At 56.0% G+C, this 23,070-nt stretch overlaps 3 protein-coding genes across 3 annotated transcripts; all 3 read left to right on the forward strand.

Annotated features, from left to right (window-relative positions):
* Positions 1-471: 471 nt before the first annotated feature.
* MEL (Alpha-galactosidase) lies at positions 472-2,221 on the forward strand (the record flags this gene model as incomplete). Its single annotated transcript, XM_032022382.1, has 4 exons — positions 472-570; positions 625-901; positions 956-1,167; positions 1,289-2,221. The coding sequence occupies 4 exons, from the start codon at positions 472-474 to the stop codon at positions 2,219-2,221; spliced, it is 1,521 nt and encodes a 506-aa protein (XP_031880767.1).
* A 10,511-nt stretch (positions 2,222-12,732) lies between these two features.
* Positions 12,733-16,520, forward strand: CGGC5_v004713 (uncharacterized protein; the record flags this gene model as incomplete). Its single annotated transcript, XM_066151321.1, has 10 exons — positions 12,733-12,745; positions 13,082-13,152; positions 13,201-13,211; positions 13,284-13,346; positions 14,287-14,588; positions 14,652-14,692; positions 15,038-15,157; positions 15,941-16,076; positions 16,252-16,317; positions 16,408-16,520. 10 exons carry the CDS (start codon positions 12,733-12,735, stop codon positions 16,518-16,520), a joined length of 936 nt encoding a protein of 311 aa, XP_066009443.1.
* Positions 16,521-17,441: 921 nt separating this feature from the next.
* Positions 17,442-21,209, forward strand: CGGC5_v004714 (uncharacterized protein; the record flags this gene model as incomplete). The annotated part of the gene is made up of 9 exons (XM_066151322.1): positions 17,442-17,661; positions 17,782-17,833; positions 17,880-17,926; positions 18,084-18,170; positions 18,298-18,468; positions 18,530-18,564; positions 18,797-18,805; positions 18,933-19,119; positions 19,243-21,209. The coding sequence occupies 9 exons, from the start codon at positions 17,442-17,444 to the stop codon at positions 21,207-21,209; spliced, it is 2,775 nt and encodes a 924-aa protein (XP_066009445.1).
* Between the last annotated feature and the right edge of the window lie 1,861 nt (positions 21,210-23,070).

Below are 23,070 nucleotides of genomic sequence, written 5' to 3' on the forward strand. Positions count from 1 at the left end.
ATGAGCCAGTGACCACACGGCATAGCAGCGGGGTGCCTCCTTGGCAGCAGTTGCAGGTATTCCTTCCGATCATTTGCCAGGCCCTCCCCCCGAGATGCAGTGCTCAGGCCGTTTGACCAGCGGATCCGAATGACTCGGGGGGATGGTTGGTTGGAAACTGGGAGTGCGGAGAAGGCGGCGGGAAACTCGACGAGTATTCCGCCCCCTGTCGGCAACACGCTCCGTTTACACGACCTCACCGGCCAGTTGCCCCTCCGTGCCCCTCTCTTGGCGGCCGGCATCATGTAAGTCGGAGTCCGCGAAACGTGATGTTGGAGGCCACGACGGCGGGGCTGAATGGATCTGCTATGCTACCTTTGCTGACCGTCTGCTCGGTATAAGAACGGAAGCCCGAACGACTTTGTGCCTCTTTCATCGAGCCGAGCGACTAACAAGACCTATTGCTATCTCTCTGATCACACGACTGTCAAAATGACACCAAGATCGCTCGGTTTCGTGGCCGTTTTGGCATCGGCTAGCCGTGTCGCCGCTCTCATGAATGGGCTGGCTGATACACCTCCAATGGGATGGGTAAGTCTTTGGCAGCCTCTAGGTCTATGAGATTGGATGATTGACCATGACCAGAACAACTGGAACGCATTCGCCTGCGACGTCTCCGAGCACCTCTTGCTAAGCACGTCGGAACGCATCGTGAGCCTTGGCCTGCGCGACTTGGGATACAACCACGTCGTTCTGGATGACTGCTGGCAAGATGAGAACGGCCGCGATGCCAATGGCAAGCTTCAGCCGAACCTTGAAAAGTTCCCCAATGGCCTTAACCACGTATCCGATCATATCCACAAGCATGGCATGAAATATGGCATGTATTCCACAGCTGGCGAGATGACCTGCGCCAGATTTGGTAAGTTAATGAGTATGTCTCTATTCGTCTGACATCCTGATTGACCTTTTCAAGCCGGCTCTCTGGACCATGAGAAGGACGATGCTGAGAGCTTCGCCTCCTGGGGCGTCGACTTCCTCAAGTACGACAACTGTTTCCATATGGGCCGGATGGGCACGCCCGAAATCTCCTTCAACAGATTCAAGAAGATGTCCGATGCCTTGCAAGAGACTGGCCGACCCATTTCTCTCAACCTGTGCAACTGGGGCGAAGACTATGTCCACACAGTATGTCTGCTTGATTGCTTCTTCCTATGCCCCCATGGTCCCTGTTATTCCCGTCGTCCACAATGTCCTCTTCATCTCTTGTTATATCGGCTGATCCGGGAATCTGCTGACAATTGATCAGTGGGGAATGTCCATCGCCAACTCCTGGCGCATGTCCGGCGACATCTACGACTCCTTCACCCGCCCCGACGACCTCTGCAGCTGCAACACCGCCGCGGACCCCTTCTGCATTGCCCCCGGAACCCACTGCTCCGTCCTGTTCATCATCAACCGCGTCGCGGCCTTCGCAGACAAGTCCATCCCCGGCGGCTGGAACGATCTCGACATGCTCGAGGTCGGGCAGGGCGGCATGACGGACGAGGAGTACAAGGCCCACTTCGCGCTCTGGGCCGCGCTCAAGTCGCCCCTGATGCTCGGCAACGACCTCCGCGACATGCCCGCCGAGGCGCTCAGCATCGTCAACAACCCCGCCATTATCGCCATCAGCCAGGACCCCCACGGCCGTAGCGCTCTTCGAGTCAGGAGGGATGTCGGCGGTGGCTTGGTGCCGGACGAGTTCGGCGTCGCGGAGGCGCAGGTCTGGAGCGGACGGTTGGAGAACGGCGACCAGGTCGTCATCTTCCTCAACGCCGCGGGCGCGGAGGTTGACATGGAGTCGTCGCTTGCGGAGATCTTCGTCGCTGATGGCCCTGGAGGCTCGGCGCCGCAGGTTAAGTACAAGTGGGCTGTTCACGATCTGTGGGCGGACCGCATGCCGACGGAGACGGCGCAGGCGCTCTTTGACGCGGAGAGCGACGACGCTCGGGTCAAGATCTTCAGGGATGCGAACTGGTATAACGCCACGGAGATTCCGTACGCTGTCGGACTGGAGAAGGAGGACCCGAGGTTGTTTGGCAAGAAGATTGGCGATGTTGAGCCGAAGGGGGTGTTGAAGGCCACTGTGCCTAGCCACGCGGCGAAGGTCTTCCGGCTCAGGAGGATCGCGCAGCCTGGGGATGGGTTCAAGGCGAAGAGCCATGACCGCACAAACAGAGCAATCAAAGACGAGCTCTGAGGAGTTTGCGTATGAGCCATAGGTAGGTAAACGGATATGGAAACTTCGCATCGGGTTTGTCAGATTTAGTAGTCGTTGCGGAGGAAAGTGTTGCGACTTGTACAGGGTCGATAGAGAGAATATCGAGTAACATCATAGATGGTTGACATTCACCCTGGCCAAACGAAGAAGGCTAATACATGATCGCGGTTGAGACGACCGTGGAAACGACGACCCGGTCTACGAGAAAACCTTGATTAGGTATTTAGATCAAAGATCAAAGTGATGAAGAGACTATGCCATAAAAAGCCGACATCTTGTTTTAATCAATCCATCAGCTGTAAAGGGGCAATAGCGAAGAAGGACAGTCGCTCATGCTACAGCTCATGCCACAGTCGTAGACGACTGTTTCTCAACCCTGTACACAACGGTCTCTCGTTAAACATGCGTCCAATATCGAAAATCACGAGTTGCAGGAAGGCAGCATAGGACTCCGACAGCAAGAAAGAGAGAGACCATGGCGAGCGATCAAGACATGGGCGGTTCGGGCAAACAGCATCACTCAGACACTACGGACTGGCTGAGAACCACGGCCGACAAGACGAACCATAGACAGAAGTCTCATCCACCTCAAAGGAGGCTGAACACTTTCAAAACGCTTCGACCGAAGAATTCAAGAAGCATTCGGCTGCCTGAAGATGGAGGCGAGTCTGGAAGCCAGCCTCGATCGGCACAGCCCGACGACTCAGCCACCGACCGCTTGCCTATCATTGGGCCTTAGAAAGCCGACAAGACGATTCTGCTGCCATCAGGACCCAGCGAGAATCCGAAGGTCGTCATAATTGAGACCAGGACTCGTTCAGCAACGAGCCGTGGGACAGAAGCGAAGCCCCTTGATGCCGAGCACCCGCGCTCGCCTATTCAAGCATGTCGTGTCTCGATCCCCAAGCACCCCTGAACGTCCACCGTGGCCATCGTGCTCCTGAATCGGAAACCGTTCCCATCCAAGTTTACGGGGGCCGGAGGAGAGCGAAGAAGGACCTAGGTTTGTGACCGGAAGAGGCCGCCCCCATCGGTGGTCGAGTGTCTGAGCCACAGACGTGGGCCGGTTCAACATCAGGCAGAGACCGGGGGGTCCGATCGTCGTTGCCGTCAAGCTACATAGATTAATCCAGTAGGATGGTTTCGATGAAGAAACTTCTAGGTTCATGTCGCAGTTTAGCATGTTGATGGCGGCTAGAAAAGGTTCCGTGGCTTCGAATATTCTCCTTGTGTCACTCCATAACGTAGCGGAAGCGCATCATCGCCAAATCCTGTGACCAAACGGATGCAGAATCTCGCCAAACTTGATTAGATGTGACCAGAAGACGCCCGCCTCGTGCAGAAATGCCGCGAGAAGATTGATTGTTCTTCTGTTGCCTGTACGCTGCTGTGCTCAAAATCGCTTGATCCTCGTGCTTCTCGTGCGCTGCTCTCAGTGCGTCTCTCGGAGCACCAGAGCAACGCAAATTCTCAACCCCGGTAGATTATCCGAGGGACTTGCAGCCACAGACTCATGATACGCCCCTCCTCCCTGGTCATTACGAGAATCACGCCTCGAGGGATGTCTGAGATGACCCCCTTCCCTCCAGCCTAGGACAATCTGCGGGTGGATCCGTGGAAAAGGAAAACATGGAGAGGATGAGAGAGAGTGAGAGAAGAAACAGGGCTAGATCGCTGCGAGCGCACGGCAGGCGCCCCAATCCCTCGGGGCTTGGCTACGAGAAGGGGTTGGGCCAATAGAGGATCTTGACGAGCGAGACTGACTCTGATCGAGACCTGCATGGGGTGGCATGTCTGGCCGAGAAATTGGGTGGCAGAGCGCCCCCTCATCCCCAAAAGTGATCAGCCACGGTGACCAGCTATTCTTCGAACGATGGAAGAGAACATCATTACAGGACTAGGGTGGAGGGAGTGGCACCTCGTATGCTTCGCAGCAGTGCAAGGCCTTATGTTAGTGAGCTGCGACAAGGTCGTGCGGTTTGGGATTGAGTGGCCAGACATGCAGTGATGTCGTCAGTCTCGTATCCTTTTTTGCAGAAGCACCGCTGTGGTCACCAATCTTGGGTCTTCGTGCAGGAAGCCCAGATATTATTAACTCCTGTCATCAAATTTCAGGCTTGTATTGGTACGTGGTCGTGGGAAGCGTCAAGAATTGAAGCTTCAAGTGTATCGTGCCGTTCGTCTGGTGACATGGCCTCCAGTAAGCAATGCTGAGCCAAACTCGCACAGAGCACGATTTGCATCCCGTTGCTTCCTTCTCGGGGGCTTCGAGGCAGGAGAGAGGCGCCTGGTTGGTTGCCAGTTATCTGGATCCAACGCCTCACGGCTCTGGTGAGATCATCGCCCGATGATACAGCATGGGCTGGAACTGTTCAGGCGGATAGGTGATCCGCGACCGCTGCGCGGGTTGTCAATGACGCTCGCTCGCTATTCCTACCGGGAAGCCGACACTGACAGAGCTGGGCGAACGAGGGTGTAGCAAGCAACCACCGTGTGCTAGAGCAGTTTGCATCATCTGATGAGTATTCACACTCAAGATCATGTAGCTTTCCACTGCTCTCTGTCATCGTTCTGGTCGGTGTACGGGTGCATGCATGGATGCCAAATGGGGGGGGCCCTCGGCGGGAATCTGGAGAGTCTCTGGTCGCCAAGTCTGGTGCCCATCCACCTCGAGTGCGACGGTGCGGTGGGAGATGTTCTCCCCGGAACCCTGGTTTTCGCAGTGCAAGGTCGATCGGACGGGGACAGCAAGGTTATGCTTGCGGTCGATCACTGATCGCTGGCTATCCCCGGCCAGAAGCCGCCGAACGATGCTCCGACGGGGCGCGTCGTCAGTGTCGTTCGTCCGAAAGAGCGCGAGGACGAGCGTGGCATAAACAAATATGCGGCGGTATGGGAGGGTTGCGAGCCGCAGCGAGTAGACGTACCCAAGGCGCGAGCAGCACACAAGGATAGGGAGAATGAAACGAAACGTCAGGTTGCCTCTGTATCGTAAGCATCCAGAGTGGATGGGCTGAGTTTAGGTCATCCGTCATCTCTTTTTCCACGTGGTTGCGAATCAAACAGACCAAATGGTACAGTTCATAAGTTGGACAGGTCCAATTGTAGAAGAAGCCGCTGGGAATGGGACTGAAGACGGGCAGTCGAGATTGTGACCGGCAGTTTCACGGGCCAGCCAAGCCATTGGGTTGGTGACCCCGTTCGCCCGCTTCCCCGTACGAGAGCCAGAAGCGACTGGGATCCTGAAAGATCTGGGACCACGGCAGGCTGATTCTCTGTTGCTCAAGATATCGCCGTCAGTCGCACGGTGGCTCGCTGCGTCCGCGACCATACTATGGCCTGCCATGTTCGTACTGCAGCCAGCCGTGGGGGCCTCCCCTGGTCATGTCAACAGGTGACTCTCGGTGGGTTCGTGACGAAGATGATCCTTGATGTCAGGATAGACCGAGCGTTAACCCGGAAAGAATTGCGTTGACCGTGGCTCTAGCCATAGCCTGGTCATGGAAAAGGCCAAAGACTGAACTTCCTCTTTCTTCCGAATTTCAATATCAAACATGATGGGCCGGGGGCATCTCCACGCCATGCCAGCTTCTTACAAGCCAACCAACCAAGCTGACACCATTTAGCGCCACGAAACGCCCTCTTTTCTTATTTCAACAACCGCCCCACTCTGTTAATTATTTGGAAGCTTCTTCTTGGCAACTGGCCAGGACACGAAGAAGCCGAGTCCAGCATGTCCAGTGTTCTGGACATGGCTATGCCCCGTCCAAAAAATTCGGTCGTGTCACACGCCCAGGCTTGCGAGACCGTAGACGACACAGCACGGTGCCGGAGGCACACAGATCCTCTGGAAGTCCTACGGCAGCCGCTGTTTTTCTTTCTTCTGGTCACTGATTGGTCGCACACGCCTTGCTGCAGGATCGTGGAAAAAACCGAGATGAGGTATGCCGACGGCAACTCGCAGGATGCCACAGAGCCATCCTGTGCAACTAAGCCATTTCCACGCCAAAATGTTGTACCAGAGACATGGCTCTCGTTCTGGTCGTCATGAGATCGTATGACAACTAACGTTTGCCATATTGGTGACAGAGGACCAATCGATACAGACGGGCGAAGCTGGGGGTACTAGGTAAGTTAGACCTGAACCTGGGGATGTTGAACCTGGGGATGTCAGAAAACGGGGGTTGACTCTGAAAGCCCCCGATCAACTTGTCCCCTGTCACATACGTAGGTATCATGATGCTAAGCGCGTTCGGAATTCTGGGCTTTGCCAGCAGAGTAGGACGTCCAGTTCCAGTTCCAGTTGCTTGCGCCTCGTTGTTGGCAGCAGCTGTGCTGGTTGATCCGAGAAACAAAACCCAACAAACGGGAGCGCACAGGATCGGGTGCTCCATGCACCCGCAATCCAAGCTTCTTACGCTGGCTGCGAGCCAGTCACGTCGAAAGTTGTCTGGAGCCCAGGTCAGAGCATCTTGTCGACAGACGCCGGCACAAGCAAGCCGAGTTGGCACACCCAAACCCAGCGGCCGGGAGCAAACAGTTGAAACAAGTCTTGCTGTGCCTCTTGTCTTCGATCCACGGGGACGACATCCAGACATCCAGAGGGCTGGGTCGCGGGAGAGAAATGGATTGGTCACGCCCTACTGCTATTGTTGTACAACGGCCAAAGGCGCAAGCGGTATAACGTCTTTTGGCGAATGCGCATGAAAACGTTGGTCTCGCCTTGGATTGTTTTCGAAATTGCAATCCGCACCGACTTGGCAAGAAGCATGGACGGCATGCTCGTCGTAGTGTCAGTTGGTTTTCGGCTTCGCTGATTCCGTGCGTGATGGGCAATGACACGCCCCGTTGCAGAGGAAGCGACCCTCCCGAGCTGATGCATGCAAGCGAGGCGTCACATTTGGCAACTTCTGCCTATCGTTAATCGGGGCAGAGTGGCAATCTCGATTCCGAACTGAAGCAATGTCACTGTGATGATGTGCTTCCCCTGTGAGGGCAATGTCAGATTGTTGTGATGAAATCCGTGCATAGTGGTGACCGGAACCCGAGGGTATGGGTGTGGCTGCGGTGCTGACCACAAGACCCGTAAATGGAACAGATTAGCGAGGACCAGGACACCACAGCAGCGAACATGCGGACGCGCGTTAGGGAAGGCTGTACGCCGTTCTGCAGCGGCACGAAGCCAGTCCAAGCTGAGCTCGACTTGAGCTGAACATGGGCTAACACAGACGACATTTCTGTGATACCCGGGGCTGTGAGCTGGCCTTCCCCAGGTTCCCAGCTGGCCGACACCCCTGGACGGCGAGCCAATCGAGTTGCCCTAAGCATCACCGGCAATATGGCAGACTCCCGCACCTGACAAAGAGGTTGTACAGCAGAGTTGGGTGACAGACGTTGAGAAGAGTGTAGCAACGGAGAAATCAGGTCCTATGGTCGTGTAGGAAAGCGCGAGATCTGTTAGTGAAATGCTATGTTCGTGCATGATCTTGAGAAGTGAGACCGGCTCTCATCCTGTCAATCACTTTGGCCATTGCGGGTAATGGGTGGCTGCAGGCTCGATTGACAATGGCGATGCCGCAAGGAATGACGGTTCGATTGCTGCATTTCGCCAGCGTGACTGGAATCGCGTTTCTAAGCTATGATCCCTTGCTTCGGAACCGATGTATCGATATCATTGTAAGAAGCCAACAGATTTACGCCGTGCACCGAAGTCTTCGGCTGGCCGACGTCAGGGTATTACCGAAGCCACAACAAGGGACGTCAATGACCGAATACTGATTGGCAAGTTTGAAGGATACTGCGTTCGCGCAGAGAGTTCTGGGGATAAGGCGTCGTTGCAGTTGCCGTGGTTGTGCGACTGACTGATAGACGCGCGTTGGCATAGGTAGGGTGAGGGGCCTGCGCGACCTGGATTCCTTAGTGGTAGTAACGGGCTGCCAAGCTAGCTGGAGTGATTGGCCTTTTGGGACCTGAGCCCGTGGACTTGGGCTTCCCGCCACGAGGTGGGCCAGAGGAGGAATGTCTCGCAGATGCAAAACATGAGAGTGCGGATCGTAAGGTACTCCGTAGTCGACAGTGAATCTGCAACATGCGGGCCCAGAAACCGTCAACTTTGAGAGATGGAAAGACCGATCGGTGAAGTACCTGTGTGGTACTGCTGACGGCTTTACAACAATGCTTCTTCCCCCCTTTTCTTCCTTTTCCCCCTGCCGGGATGACCTGCAGAAAGGGACGGGCCAGTTGCATGACAGGGAAAGGTCGGGGTGCTGGACCCGAACAAGACGGAAGGAAAGGCAACCGAAGGCAAGGTCAGCGGCGGCAGAGAAAACTTGTCCTTTGGTTGGACGAGAGATTGTGCAGAAGTATAGTTGGGCGAAGTGGTACCAAGATTCCAGTCGTAAGACGGTAAGAAGCGAGAGAGGACGACGGTTTGGCTTGTGGCGGGTGAGATTGCCGGGATGGCCAGGGTTTCCGGGGCCCTGGTAGAATGTCAGGCCAGGACAGACAACAGGGCGGGCGGGAAACAGAGACAAGCGAGGAGACGTCTCAACTCAATCAATTCGGCTCCGGATCCATCCATCCAGACAACGTCAGAGCGGGAGAGGCGATAAGCGGCTTTGTGAGGCGGAAGAGGTACGGGAACGAGAACGGACGAGTGTTGGGACGGCGTCGGGGCCCAGGGACGGGGCGAGCTCGATTCGGCGGTTGGCGGCGACTTCTGGTGGTTGTGCCAGGAGGTGGACGAGGAGTTGTGGGCAGTGGCTAGTGCTCGGGGTGATACGGCCGTACCCGAGGTGGGTGCGGTGCGGTATCCGGGGGTGTTGTTTTTGGAGGTCGCTGGCGGTTGGCGTTGAGGGTGATTGCGCTGGCGGTTTTGGGCAGTCGGCCGACTGGCGTTTCCTCAAGGAGATGGAAGCGACAAAGTGTCGGTATCAGCAGTGGTGGAATCAAGTGCCGGAGAGACGCATGCGGTGAGGCTCGAGGTGTTTCCGTCATGGTGGATGCTTCACGACAACGGGCGACGGAGAGAGGCTTGGAGGTGACGAAACGAAATACGGTTATTCGTAGCGAGGGTCGAGGCCATCCAGGGATCAAGGGCACGACGGGTGCAAGTTTAAGCGCGATGGCGGTAGCAAAGGCAATGTGAATAAGGATTGAAACGGCGGACTGCAGAGGGCAGTTTCCTCCCTGTCAGTGCTCGACATGGAGCCCGCTCTTTTGCGCAGGTGCTGTGGTGGTGGTGGTAGTGCATGTGCAGGTGAGGGTGTGTGGGTGGTGTGTTTGCGCAAAGCACGAGCTCGCTCTGGCTCTGTCCGCAGGCGGGGTGCGGGAAGACGAGAGATGACGGTAGTGTCGAGGGAGTGGCAGAGGCGCGTGCCATGGCCATTGGACGGACATAAGACGCTGGACCAGGTTGGGAGGATGAGGATGGATAGTGATTCGAATGGTTGAGGCCGAGGCGAAGCCATGCTGTGTGGTGATGGTCGAGGCGGAAATGCCAGGGGGGGCCCTACTGCCCGGGACCTGCAGGACGGGACTCGATGAAGGAAAAAGAAAGCATAAGAGGGGGAAAATAGACCAGACGTTTGATGGGCCGTCGCCGGTCAGTCGCGGTGAAGGCTCTGCGTGCTCTGGGATCGGTGTAAGGATACGGTTGCTTCTCGCGGGCAGGCTGCAGCGTTGAAGGTGTGGGATAAGAAAGTGAAGATGAAAAATAAAAATAAAAATGAAGGGATTCACAGAAGATGACGACAACCTAAGGCCGGCGAATGGGGAGTGCATGGGAGGGAGCGATGGGCTGAGAGGGCTGAAAGACCAGGCAAGCCAAGGGGAGGAAGGTACGGACGGATACTGTACCTTCCCTCTGGCACCTCCTTCCTCGACTGCTGGCAGGCAGGCACACACCACACCGCCCCTGCCTAGGCCTAGGTACCTAGTGAGGTAAGGTAGGTGCAGAGCAGAGCAGAGAGCACTTTCCATTCCATTCCTGAGAAGGGCCCCCCATCCACAGTCTACAGATCATACCAAGCCCAGTACCTTAACCACCTACCTCACCTAGGTTAGCAGCCTCCATAGCACCTCAGCCAGAGCCTTGATTAGCGCGCCCACAGCGGCTATCCTGAGCCCATGTTTGCTGAGACTGGTCTGATGTCTAGCACAAGCTGCCACTGTATTTGGACGACCTCGTGCCTCCCGTCCCCGTCCCGTCTCTGATAGCGCTCACGGCGCTCATGTCTGTGCGTGCTCTTCCACGCTGCCACGGAAAGGCAGGTACCTACCTACCTACTTGCCTAGGTGCCAACCTACGTACCTACCTCACCCGGCCTTAGCCTTCCCGTGCCTGCCGTGGAAGGTGCGGTGCCACTGGGTGCCTTCCTTACCTGCCTTCCTTACCTGCCAGAGTAAGGCGAGGACGGCAAGCAAGATGGGATCTTGCCAGGAAGGAGCCACAGAACCTCACCTGCCTCCTCCATCGTGCCTGTGCCTGCCTGGTAAACCGTAACCTGGGTAAGCCACACAACATGCTCAACCACACCACCAACTCTGCACTTTTACGCCTCCTCATGTCCCAATCGCTCTCTCTCTATGGCTGCATTGCAATGGACCATCTTCCCCTCACCTGCGGTGCAGACAGAAATTCCACTCTCGACTCGACTACCTCGCATTACCCTACAGGGCCTACGCCAACAACGCAACACCCACGAGAACCGCCGTCGACTGCTGCACCCTGCTCGCTGCTCACTGGTCGCCTGACCCTCGTCACCGCCAAAAGAAGTCCCGCAATTGCGTCCGTCTTCCCTCATCACGGCCGTATCACCATCCTATTCCATCTCGGAAATCCTGTCATCACCATTCGATCCCTTCTGCACCTCTGCTGCCTCCAGCTGCCCTGTCACTCGCACCCTGCCTCGCCCTGTCTTCCACTAGCAAGTCTGGGCACCAATAACTCGCCTGGGGTACCCAGCCCATCTGGCCGATCTCTGGCAAGGGCCGACCCTGCACCGCTCTGCTAGCCGTCGATCTACGAATAATCCCCTACGCACTCTGCCGCCTCTACGCCTGGACCTAGTCCTGGACCTGGACCTCACGGAGGGGGGAGGTCAGACGCTCGAAATCACAAATCACGTCTGCTACGAAAGCAGAAAGTGGAAGGCAGAGTGCACAACACCAAAGCTTGCCTTACCTTACGCACTCAGCCATTACATTACATCCACTCCGCCTTAGACCGGCCACTTGGACAGACACACGGAGAACCGAGGTGGCTTTATCTGGGCGTGCGTGGGGGACACCACCACCCGCTTCTCACCCGCTCGCTCTCCTGGGCTTCGCTACCTACCTTACATACCAGCTACCTTACCTTAAGCTACCTACAGCCATCAAGTACCACCCTCGCTCAATTGACTGCCTCTGCTCTGCTCTGCTCCGCTCTGCTCTGCTCTGCTCACTCCCTCTCCCTCCCTCTGCCTTCTCCCTTCAACCCTCGCACTCGTCATTTTAGTCCAAACTCACAGCCTGCCCGATACAGATTGACCTAGTACATACTTCATACACTATCATAACAAGCCTACCACGCATATGCCATGGCAGCATGAAGATACGAGCCATCCTCATCCATTCGCTCCGTCACACAGACATCGGCCCCAAATACCATGTTTGGGCCCGCGAGGAACGCAGCAGCCACCTAGCGCTATCTCGAGACACACCGAGATGGTCCATTTCGATTGCGACTTCTCCTCTTAGGGCTGAAGGACTCGCCGCCTTGGCTTCCCTCACCATGTGAAATCCGCTAACCGGCCTCTGCCGTTGGCTTAAGCGGTGGCCGGTTCTGCTTGGTCGTTTTCCTTACCTGACCAGTCCGTCTACCATATCACCACCATACCTGACTTACGAGAACCACCGAATGCCTCGGACCTGGTTTCATGCCCTACTACAGATCAGGTGCCGCCATCGCCGCCAATCTCGTCATTCTTCCAATGACACTTCTTCCACTCCTCAGAGGGTGTGATCCTAGCATTTACCGCCGTCAACTGGAACTCCATTTGCGTGAGCATCTCGGATCTTGTCCCACCCAGCCTGCCGCCACAGCTATCCACACACGCTTGTACGTACACTCGCACGCAAATTCTGTCTTTGCATGCTGGGGAATGCCCAATTGCCCGTGCCGCTGGAGACACAGATGCGTTACCAGTCAACGCTACATTGTCTTCGTCTTCTGCCTCACCCCGCCTTTTCAACTGTCGCTTTCCGGTACTTCCTCCCTCGTCACTGAACACAAAGATTAGACAACGGTGGAAGTACCCGGCCAGACGAAAGCAGTGTGTTGCTGGGTTGTCTTCTCGCGCGGGAAAACTGATCGTTCGCTAAACTACTAACAAGTACTTCCACTACGACACCTAAACGCTGGTACTCGCTTGTACCGCAGTGAGTGGCTACACCAAACTTTCCGAGAAGACAGCACCCATATCAACACCATATTAAGCAGATTAAGCATGGCGAGTCCGGGTACTTTTCGCCGCTTCCAAACTGTCTACGTCGAATATAAGACTGCAACCGTTCCCCGGGTATCGTGGACGTTGAGCCATCCGTTGGCCGTCTGAGCACTAAAATCTCTTCGCCGAGACTAGCAATCGAAAATCCGATCTTTTAACACTTGTTGGAATCGATTCTTCCTCCCACCCCATCATTAACTGGTATCGGACGTTTGCCAAACACCCCGGCACGCCTGGGTTTCTGTCATCGGCCCATTCATTATATCCCAGTACGCGCCTCACGCAGGCATCAGTATTCACTTGCATCGAGCAATTCCCATCAACTCAAATACTCGTGCATCTGCCTCAGACACGAGTCTCACTCTTGGTGCCTCTCCCCGATATCCACTAGGAACCGGCCGACGCCAGCGCACCCACATTGTTAGTCGACTAGATTTCATCTCAAGAGATCTCATCCAACAGGAGCAGAGAAACGAACAGTACGTCCGTGCCTGACATGACAGCGAGACACGGGCACTACGGATAAAAGTGAAGTTGACACGCAGCGGCAGACAGGAACAGACCCGTCTATTCCCGGACGAGACAGCGCGAGGACCACAAGCCTTGCCGAATCCGTGAGTCTTGAACTCTCTTTCTGGACACCCTCCACGTTCCCCCCTGCGAGCCAGGCCAAGTGCTGTGTCTGTTCAGCTGCGCCTGAAAGAATAGAAGCGTCGTGATTAAGAGGGGCAGCGGGCATCGTCGTCGACCGGCCTGAGAAATGCACTCAACGCAGCATGGCAGCCCGTGGCAACAAGTCCGCCATGCCATGCGCGAGACCCGTAACGACACCGCCGTTGGTCAAGCTTGAGCATCATCGGCGTCAGCGGCATTGCGACCTCGGTATCCGCACCATGCACTGGCATTGAGGAGGCTTGCTTGCCTCGGTGACGCCACGACTGGCCCCCAAGTGTGGGATCCTCTGCAGCTGGGTCATCGAGACTAGGCCGTTGTGGCCGTTCAGCTGCGCCGGGGGCCCTGCTCGGGCAGAAATGACGGGGATTCGATCTTGTTCAATTTCCCGGGTCGGGAAGATGCCAAGCTTTATTCTGGCTGTCCAACAGGCGTCGCCGCCTGGCTGCTTCCCGTCGATCATCCCGTCTCTGGTGCAGCCGTGTGCCTCATCCTGTTGGCTGCAAGGGGGTGTGGCCTATTGTGCGCGAGTGTCAACAGTCCACCCAAGGCAGAGGAAAGCCGGCTTGGGTCTTGGCTGGACAGGCATTTTGGGTACGCTCGATCAAGCTTTGGCTGGCTGGATGACTGGCAAAAGAGACAGAGGCAGATGCAGAGGCTCACCTGCGTCTTTTGCCCCATCGCCTGTCAGTCAGATGATGCTCTGCAATGTCAATCTGCGTCGATGGAATTGTCAAATCATTGACTTGACCCAGCGAAGCTCTTATTCACCAGCGAGGTTGCACCCGCGCTATTCTCCAGCGGGAGGATGAACCCACTGATCGCCACCGGGGCCGAGTGCCTCACCTGCACTATTAACATGTTGGGCTGACCAATTGGTAGTGATAGGACGCATCAAGAGAAAACCAACCTAACAAGACGGGGGGCCCAACAAACGAGACAGACCAGGGCAAGCAAGGCAAGGCAAGGCAAGGCAGGCCAGGGAAAGCTCCGAGATCAACCCCAGGCGGAAACCGAAACAGAAACAAGAAGAAGCAGGCACTCTTGCGGGGGCACCAGATACAGACCCAAACAGACAGGCTCACTCAAACTCGAAGAACAAGACCCTGGAAGAGAAACGGCGCCATTTCATCCTTGGCTTCTCTCTATTGATTTCAGAGTCTTTCATTTTTCTGGCGTTGCGGGTCAGTGCGTGCCGCATCCCATTTGCAACTGGGCTTCCATTCGCTGATCGTGACCAGAAGCAGACACAAGAAGAAGGAGGGAAATAAGCACGCAGTCGGGTGCGGTACAGTAGACAAGACGTCTGGCGCATCTAATATCTTTTGACAGCCCTTCTTCCCGTCGGGGATAATTTGCGGCCGCTCCACACCAGCATCAGAGATCGTCATTTGGCAGATGCGCCCCGGGAGGCCAAGTATCCGAGGCGAAACTGACGATTGATTGGACTTTGATTCCAACGACTTTTTCTTTCTAGCTGCCCATAAGGTTGCGGGCTTGAGATCTCCATCGGCTTTCATCTCGGCCGCGAACAACGCCGGACGAACCCAACGCTCTCCGCAGGCTGTGTCTGCTGTTGGTTGCTGGGCGCTTGATTTGCGGTACCTGTCTCGTACTTTTCGCCATCTGCCAGAACACGAGCAGAAAAAAAAAGAAGCGAAAGGCAGAAAAAGAGTGCTTCAGAGACTCACCAGCTACATACACGAGAGACAAGCTCTACGCGCATCTCGGGATATCTTTGGTTGTATCAGATGTACGTCTCATCTTCACTTTCATGTGTACCGCGCTGTACCTGGTCACATCCCTTGGTGCGGATCTCCCGGTCTCCTCTTTTTACTCAGGCCTACCTTACTTCCACCGGTCCCCAATTACGCGCCCAGGGTATTCGCACCCTTCTACTGCCCTCTTCAGCAAGGCAATTTTCCCTGTTGGGCACCGTCCTTCCCTCACATCCTCACATTGCATCCCGTGGGAACCCTGCTTGGGGGCTTCCTGACCTTGTCCGCAATGTTAACCTTACCACGCACGCTACGTACTGCTCTACGTCCACTGCATCATCCATTTCCCCTCACGTTCCCATCCCATCTCCATCTCCATCCCCATTTGTTCCCCAGTCGAAATGGAAGGGCAAGACGAATATATGTGGCACCCCGGGCATCAGTTGCAATGTTTTGTGGTGGCTTCTCTGTGATAGGTCTGCCGGTCTCGTGTACATGCACTCTCCTTGGTGTATGCACATCGTTGACAGGTCGGCCTGGTGCAAGGTTTGGAGGCGGACGGACGCATGCAAGGGTTCAGCCGGTCGGTAGTATCCAAGCCAGATCCAGTGACACTGGAGCACGCCGCTTGAGTCCCGATTGCACAGGCTACTGCCGCTCCCTCCTTGCCGTTAGACGTCCCCCGGTTCGCCCTAATTCTGGCCACATGCCATACGGCCATTCCCATCCCTCTTGTTCATCCCATCCCACCCACTTATTGGGCTCGCTGCAGCTGCTCACAAGAGCTATGGCCAATCACGCTAATCCATGGTTCGCAGACGTCGACACCGACAGCTTTCATCTCGCCATCCGTCCACGCCCATTCTCCAGCTTCAGACGCCCCCTTTCCTCACTCGCTCGCTGAAGCTCTTGCTTTTGGGCTCAAGCTTAAGCCCTGCCGTTGTACCTGGCTCAGTCAGTTGAGGTGCCAAGCATAGAGCAACCAGCTGGGCTGCCCACCCTCCTCCGCTCCTTGGCCTGTCGACTTACACGGCAATCTCGCGCCAGCAGGACTTCCGTGTGTGAAGTGTGAGTGACTAGGCCACCAACTCTGTACATATCTGGACGTATACGTACCGGGGGTGACAAGCATTGTCCCGGTACTGCGATTTTTGCTCTTTCCGCTGCGGTGCGTTGCCCATCACGGCGATCTCAAGTAAGTGCCATCCATTATTCCTTTTTTCCCCTCCTCTTGTCCTCACCCTTCCTCTTTTTTTTTATTTTTTTTTTTTAACCTGCACTCAAGTCGTTCTCCATGGATACCTAATCCTCCGTCTGGATTTTTGCGGCCCCCATCATTTGTCATTTCCCGCTTTCTCGCTGTCGGCCGTTGCCTTCTGCCCTGGCACGAACGACTAGTTCTTCTCCTTCAGTCTCCTTGCATGGGGGCCCCTCCATTGCTTCTGTCGCCTCCTAGAACGACCACCCCGTGTCCGGCCCATGAAGGGCACCGAACGCTCAAGTGCCTTTACGGTGTCCAAGTAGCGTGCCAAAGGTACACTTGAACATAGTGACAGCCCTGTTCCCTTGCCCACCACTAGCCCCTTCGGCCTCACATCCAAGTATCCCCAAACCCCATACCACCTTTGCCAGCTGAAGCGGTCCCACGTCCATCATCGTCTATGAGTACAGCCACTCAAAAACGCGCAGCATACCTCCAATGAGCGACTGACTACCGTTCCCCCACCCTTTCTCTTCAGATCAATGGAACCTTGCAGCTCATAAGACACCTGGAATCTCGCATCTCAACGGCGGCCTTATCCCTGCCTGGCACTGTCATCCTCTCTCCTCTCTACATCGAATACAACATAACCTTTCTCTCGATACTCACTCCATATTCCATACCCGTACGCCCCTCTCTCTCCCCTCACCTCCCATCCCCACAAATGTCATCCGGTCTTGGAGCCTTGCTTGGCCGTCTCCTCTTCCTCCACCACCAAAAGTCACCCGCAGCCTAGACTATCTGCACTTGCCAGGGCAGAAAACAGAGCCTTCTCTAAAAAGAAACGACGAGGGGTGATACCGTAAGGGAGGGCCGTCGGGAACCCCAGAGCGGAGCTATTGGTGCGTGAGCTCTCTGTTAGTGCGGCAAGCAGAGGAAAAGCAATATCCATCTTCGCAAGGTCCCTGTTCCTTCCGCGTGGATCTGCCCATCCGGACTTTTGTGTCTATCGCCACAGACTCGTCGTCGTCTATCCTACCTTGCGCTCATAACGCGTACCTGGGCCTGCAAGGAGAGACCGGAGCAACTTGCTATCTATCTGTCGACCTCTCCAAGAAATGCAACACCACTTCCCCGTGCCTCACCAACATTCCTCATCTACCTACTTCACCCCCGCAACAAAATCAGCGACACAGTCTGACTTTCTGAGTCTGCGTTTCTCCCTCTCGCCTCCCATCTCTTTCTCCCCTTCTATCATCATCCACATCTTCGGCATTGTCCACCGTTTCTGTTCATGCTCGTCTAATATCCTTGCGCACCACATCTCCACCGGCTCTGGTAGGCCTCGCAAGTTGCCTCTTCCTTTCATGCCAAAGGAAATGCAGTAGTACTGCGAGACCTTAGGCTTGTTTCCATTGAGGCCTGTTTCTAACTGCTGCGCCTTGGTTTTGCGAACAGGTTCGTTGCCAGTCTGCAGAACGAACGAACGAGGCACGGCCCAGCTCCACGGGTTCGGCATCGCGAACCACAGCAACTCGTTTGTCGACAACTCCGAGCCGTGATTGGGTCTACTTCTCGCGAACACCCTGGTCTCAACGGTTGAGTGCGTGATCCCCTCCCACTGCGCACACCAGCTGCAGGACCGCGAACTCCAGCAAGAATCCGATGCGGTTCGTGCTGCGAGCTCCCGTGTGGCCAGCAGTTCCCGCCAAGCAATGTCGACTCTGAATCTTTCGCAATTTGGCTAACTTGCATTCCAGGAAACCAGCCCTGGCACGAAGGCCTTTCAGTCGGTTACCACCGCGCTGGCATCTTTGGATCCTCCCGAAACTCCATTTCAGATTTCGGTTTGCAAGCACTCCAGCGACCAATGACAGGTGCATCGGTCTGAGTCTTTTGCACGCGTTATCCACCGTCAAAGAAGTGGTACTGGTTTAAGATCGCCGCCTCTGAGCATTTTCTCAGCCTTCTCAGATCGCTCGTCTTCCCAACCTGCACTTTTCGTCTCTCTCAACCTGCTACTCAGCCGCAGCGACAACTTTGCTCCCTGGTTCCAGTCGCGTCAACCCTCCGAAGGCCAATACAGCCGATCTACCAGTTTCCTAGCGCCACTCGCCAGCTCGGAAACGCCATCCACATATCTGAGTACGGTGTCTCAAACCACTGCTGGCGGGAGTATCTCCTAAGACTGACTCGCCTCTATTAGGGATCCTCCCTTTCCTCGCACTTGGCCTTAATTTGGTAAACAAGACTGGGCTTCACTTTAATCACAGCAATCTCAAGACATATCTCTCCCTTTCTCCCTTTGTCCCTCGACGGTCCCACAAGGCCATAGTCTCCTCCTGTCGTTGCAACACCGCTCCCGAAACAGTGGTTTGCATTTTCCCGGCACCAGACCAGACATCTTTTCCCAAGTGCACCCTTCTCAACAGCTTGAATGTCTGCTGCGAAGTTTGAGTGTGCTTCCTACAAGCATTTCGAAGTGAGTCAGCCCATCACCAGAGCACGGAGCCGATCCGCCCCTGAGACGTTGCTGTTGGTCGCACGCAAGCTTGTTCTTGCCGACGGTATAGAAGTTTGAAAGACTGACAGCTCTTCTCTCCCTGAAGCAGCCCGACTTCCACCCCCAGAGGCCAATTATCATCGGTGAGGAAGGCCTCGACTCACCCGAGACGGTGACCCTCAAGTACGAAGAGGCGGTTGCGAGGGCAAACGGAGACCTTCGGGGTGATTCCCCGCCAGGTGGTCTCCTCCCCATGTCGCACTACGGGAAGCACCAGCCAGGCCCAATCCACGGTACGTTTTCTTCAAGCCAATGAGCTGCATCAATCCTCCTGAGTTGATCTGGAGGAACGATTGTGTCGGCGGAGCTGGCCATCGAAATAGTGCAACTTAGCTGACATGATGTGATGTTCGCAGGGTACGACTCAGCTCGCGGATATGAGGAGGCGGCCTACCAGCAGTATGGCGCGCAAGACTATCCCGCCCAGCATGGCGGCGCGGCTCAACTCACAGCGGCTCAGATGAACCAAGGAGCATTCGCAGCCAACAATGCGGTTGCACCATACATGGGAGTCGGCAGTGTCGACTTGTCTGTGGCCTCATTTCAGCCTTCCACTGGTGGCGCCGGCACGAAAGTGCTGGTAAAGGTCTCTTCGGCGTATGATCTGCTTGCGATGGCACCTTACTACTTTCTCGTTTTCGGAACGAAGAAGGTCCCAGCAGATCCCATTCAGGACCCTCAAGACAACGGCAGCTTGTTGACTGTCTCGGCGGATGCGCCGCCTTTTGTGATCACCGGCTGCCCCAACGAGAACGTGCCAGTCTCGCTGGTGATTGAGACGGAAAACCATGAGCACTTCCAGAGTGCGCCGGTGGGCCAGTTTGTATATCACGAAGCACCCCTTGGAGGTCCAGGTGCTAGCTCAGAAGTCATCACGAGGAAGGTCTCCAAGTCACCTGAGCAACAACATCAGTCACCCAGGTCAGCAAGCACACAGCTAGGCAACGAGTCCGCTACAAATACCTACGACTTCGCGACAGCTCCGCAACAGCCCACGCAGTCTCCCTATGGAAGCAACTTTCCGCAAGACAGCAACAACACCAACATGCTCAGCGCATACCGTACCAACTCCTTCACGGATCAGCATTATCCGCGCGCCGTGCCGCCGCCATTGCGACCACCGATGGCCGGCTGGCAGGCGTACGGCCGAACACCGGGTCCACCCATTACGCACACACAGATTTCGCGCCCTAGCTTGACTCCCCTTCCCATGCCTTCCGCTACGACCCCCCAGCTCGTGCGAACCAGCTCTATTCCCAGCTCCCCCGGTGGAGGACAGGGATCAGGATATAGCCACTGGGGCTCGTACTCCAACAAGGCTGTGTTGAAAATCATGGGAAAGCTCGACAGCATGGCCGTGGATTGGTCTCCAGAGGAATGGTCCAACCGGAGACGTATCGTTATGTTCAGCAAGAAGCAGTCGGGCTCGACACTAACGGCGAGCTTCAGGGCCGTCAATGTCAATGAACGGCCGCCCAACAGCATTTGCATCAGCTGCATTTGGTGGGCCGAGAAGAACGAGTGCTACGTCACATCCGTTGACACCATCTATCTGCTTGAGCAGCTGGTCGTGGCTCCAGCAAGATTCACTGTCGAGGAGAAGAACCGCATTCGTCGCAACTTGGAAGGTTTCCGCCCCTTGACGGTCAGCAAGGCCAAGGCGGACTCGGAGGAGTTCTTCAAGATCATCATGGCTTTCCCGAACCCGAAGCCGAGAAACATCGAGAAGGATGTGAAGGTGTTCCCTTGGAAGATTCTGGAGTCGGCTCTCAAGAAGATCATTGGCAAATACAGCGCCAGTCCGTCATCGACGCTTCCCGCATCTCACCTGTTGACACCTACTCCCGTCAGTGCTTATCCGCCGCTGCCGACCCCGCCAGCTCCGACAGTTGCATCGGACCATATCAGCGCTTATGGTGTTCCATCGCAGGTGCACCATGAGGCTTTGACATCACCGCGCTCGATCACAGGCAGCACCCACAGTTGGCCGACTTACTCAACAGGACCGCCGCGGACACTGTCGCCTGCGCTTACAGCCGTCTCCCCGCGTCAGTCCGGTCTACGTTTGGCGGCACCTCTCCCAGCTGTCACCGGCTATGATAGCCGATCGATGACTGCTGGCTCATACGGCAGCGGCCTGCATACCCCGATTGGAAACCAGCACACGCCTCCACCAGCTCCCGGCCGATGGGACACTGCGATACCTGCCATGCACGCTCCCACGACGTACGCGGAGCAGTACCAGTCCATGACTTCGCACCATGCCCCAAGCCATCAAGTCTATGGTGGTGTCGGGTACGGGGACGGGGCGCAACGGGCATGAAGCCGCGAGGCCCATGGTCGGGAGGAGAGGGCATGGCTGTGGACCAAGTGAGCGACAGCTCTAGAGACGAGAGAGGTGGCGTGCTTCTGCCTCGTGTCTCCTGAGGCGCAAGCGTGATAGCCTGGTATGAGAGGATCCCGCCAGGGTTCTTGGGAGTGAGTCACTATTACTGCTACTGGGGTGTGGCATCAAGACTGGATGGTAGCCGCGCGTGGACGAGGCATGGGGACAAGAGGAGGACGGACAAGAAGCTCAGATGGAAGAGGAGGTCTCGAGAGACGTCGTTGGAGCGAAGTCGTACGTCGTCGACTTGATTGGGAGGGCATTTGGCACCCTGGACGGCATGGGCTGCAACGCAACGAGAGGAACAGAAACGAGTTACACTGCGGCCAAAGACAATGAGGGTGTGGTGGTGGGACACTGCGGTAGGGGGTAGGGGGTCCACGGGTTCCACCCCGGTCTCCCCTCCGGTGTCGTCCTGTGTTTTCGGTGTGGATGGGTGGGTCCCAAGGGGCTGTCAGGTGTTGTGGCGCAGACCAATCGACGCTCCCGAACGGCGTCCACCTTTCCCGAAATAGACGGTCAACGCCCCGCTTTGGCCGGCCGATGTGCCAGCCCCACTCCCCCGAACATGAACGGCGGCCTTGTGGACATGGGAGATGCCACTTTCTCCGACGCAGCATCCCTCTTCGCCTTCCATATCCCATCTCTGTCGTCTGCACGAAAACTTTAGTTTGGGGAGGCGGGGTCTCTCCAAGGTTGACGGTTTGCGTCTGCAGCTTCTCGCATCGACTTCAACCCCCCCGGAACATACTCACCGCCGTCTTCAACCACACACGCTCTGGACTGGATTCTCCATCACTCTGCGTGGCACCTCGACTGGGCTTATCGCGACCGACCACCTTCATCTGCACCTCGATAACGCATTCGATCCCAAGTCCGCGATGCAGCTTCTGATTGGCTGCAGTATTCGTGCATGATGGGTTGGGGGTGTATCTGGTGATCGTCTCTTGGAGGGGTAGCCTGCATCCGTCCGGCCTGCATGACGTACATCATCTGCGTCAAGGACCTTTCAAACCGACACCGCGCCAAAGCCGCCTGCCTCTAGCACCAGATAACTCCCGTTCTACGCCGTGTGTCGCCTGAGAGCACCCCCAAGTCAACTTGTTTCCGACCACTCGCTTGCCTTCCCGCCATGCCTTTTCGGCCGTGCATTGGCGTACCCGTATGCTTGTCGATGGACCCAAGGGCTCACCCGGACCATTCACATGAGGTGTTGAGCTTTATGTTGACACCCATCTTCAAGTCGGTTGCAGGTCGAGAACGATCTCGTCGCGGGGTCAACATGAAGCGCCAGGCCGCCGAACAGTGAATAACGTAGGTCGGAGCAAACAACCACACCCATCAACTGAGAAGAATCTACCTTGGCATGTTGTTGCTTTACGAACGCGGGTGGCGCGGCTCACTTTATTCTGGCGCAGCTGTTCCGACCCTCCATCTCCAACTCCAGCTCCATGCTTGAGCGACGCTCTCGACCTCGAGATCGACACTACCGGGGCGCGAGCTGATGCACCTCCCGACAAGGACACTCTCGACGACGCGTATGATGATGGCTCGTCTTTCTTGGCACCTACTTCTCACACCAACCAACCTCTCTGCCCTCCACGTCCGCCCATCCTCGTTTCAGAACTTACCACAGCCGGCGAGCTGCTCTCTTCGTCAATAGAGGGATACACTGGCGTTTTAAACCCGGACCATTCGGTGATAGACTTGGCTGCATGGCGCGAATCTTTACCCTACACAATCACTCGTTACCACCTTAGACGCCAACTCAAATCGACTCGCTCTCCAACATTACCAC

Source organism: Colletotrichum fructicola (genome assembly GCF_000319635.2).
Source record: "Colletotrichum fructicola Nara gc5 chromosome Unknown KSG_Nara_v1_contig02, whole genome shotgun sequence".
Classification (NCBI taxonomy): Eukaryota; Fungi; Ascomycota; class Sordariomycetes; order Glomerellales; family Glomerellaceae; genus Colletotrichum; species Colletotrichum fructicola.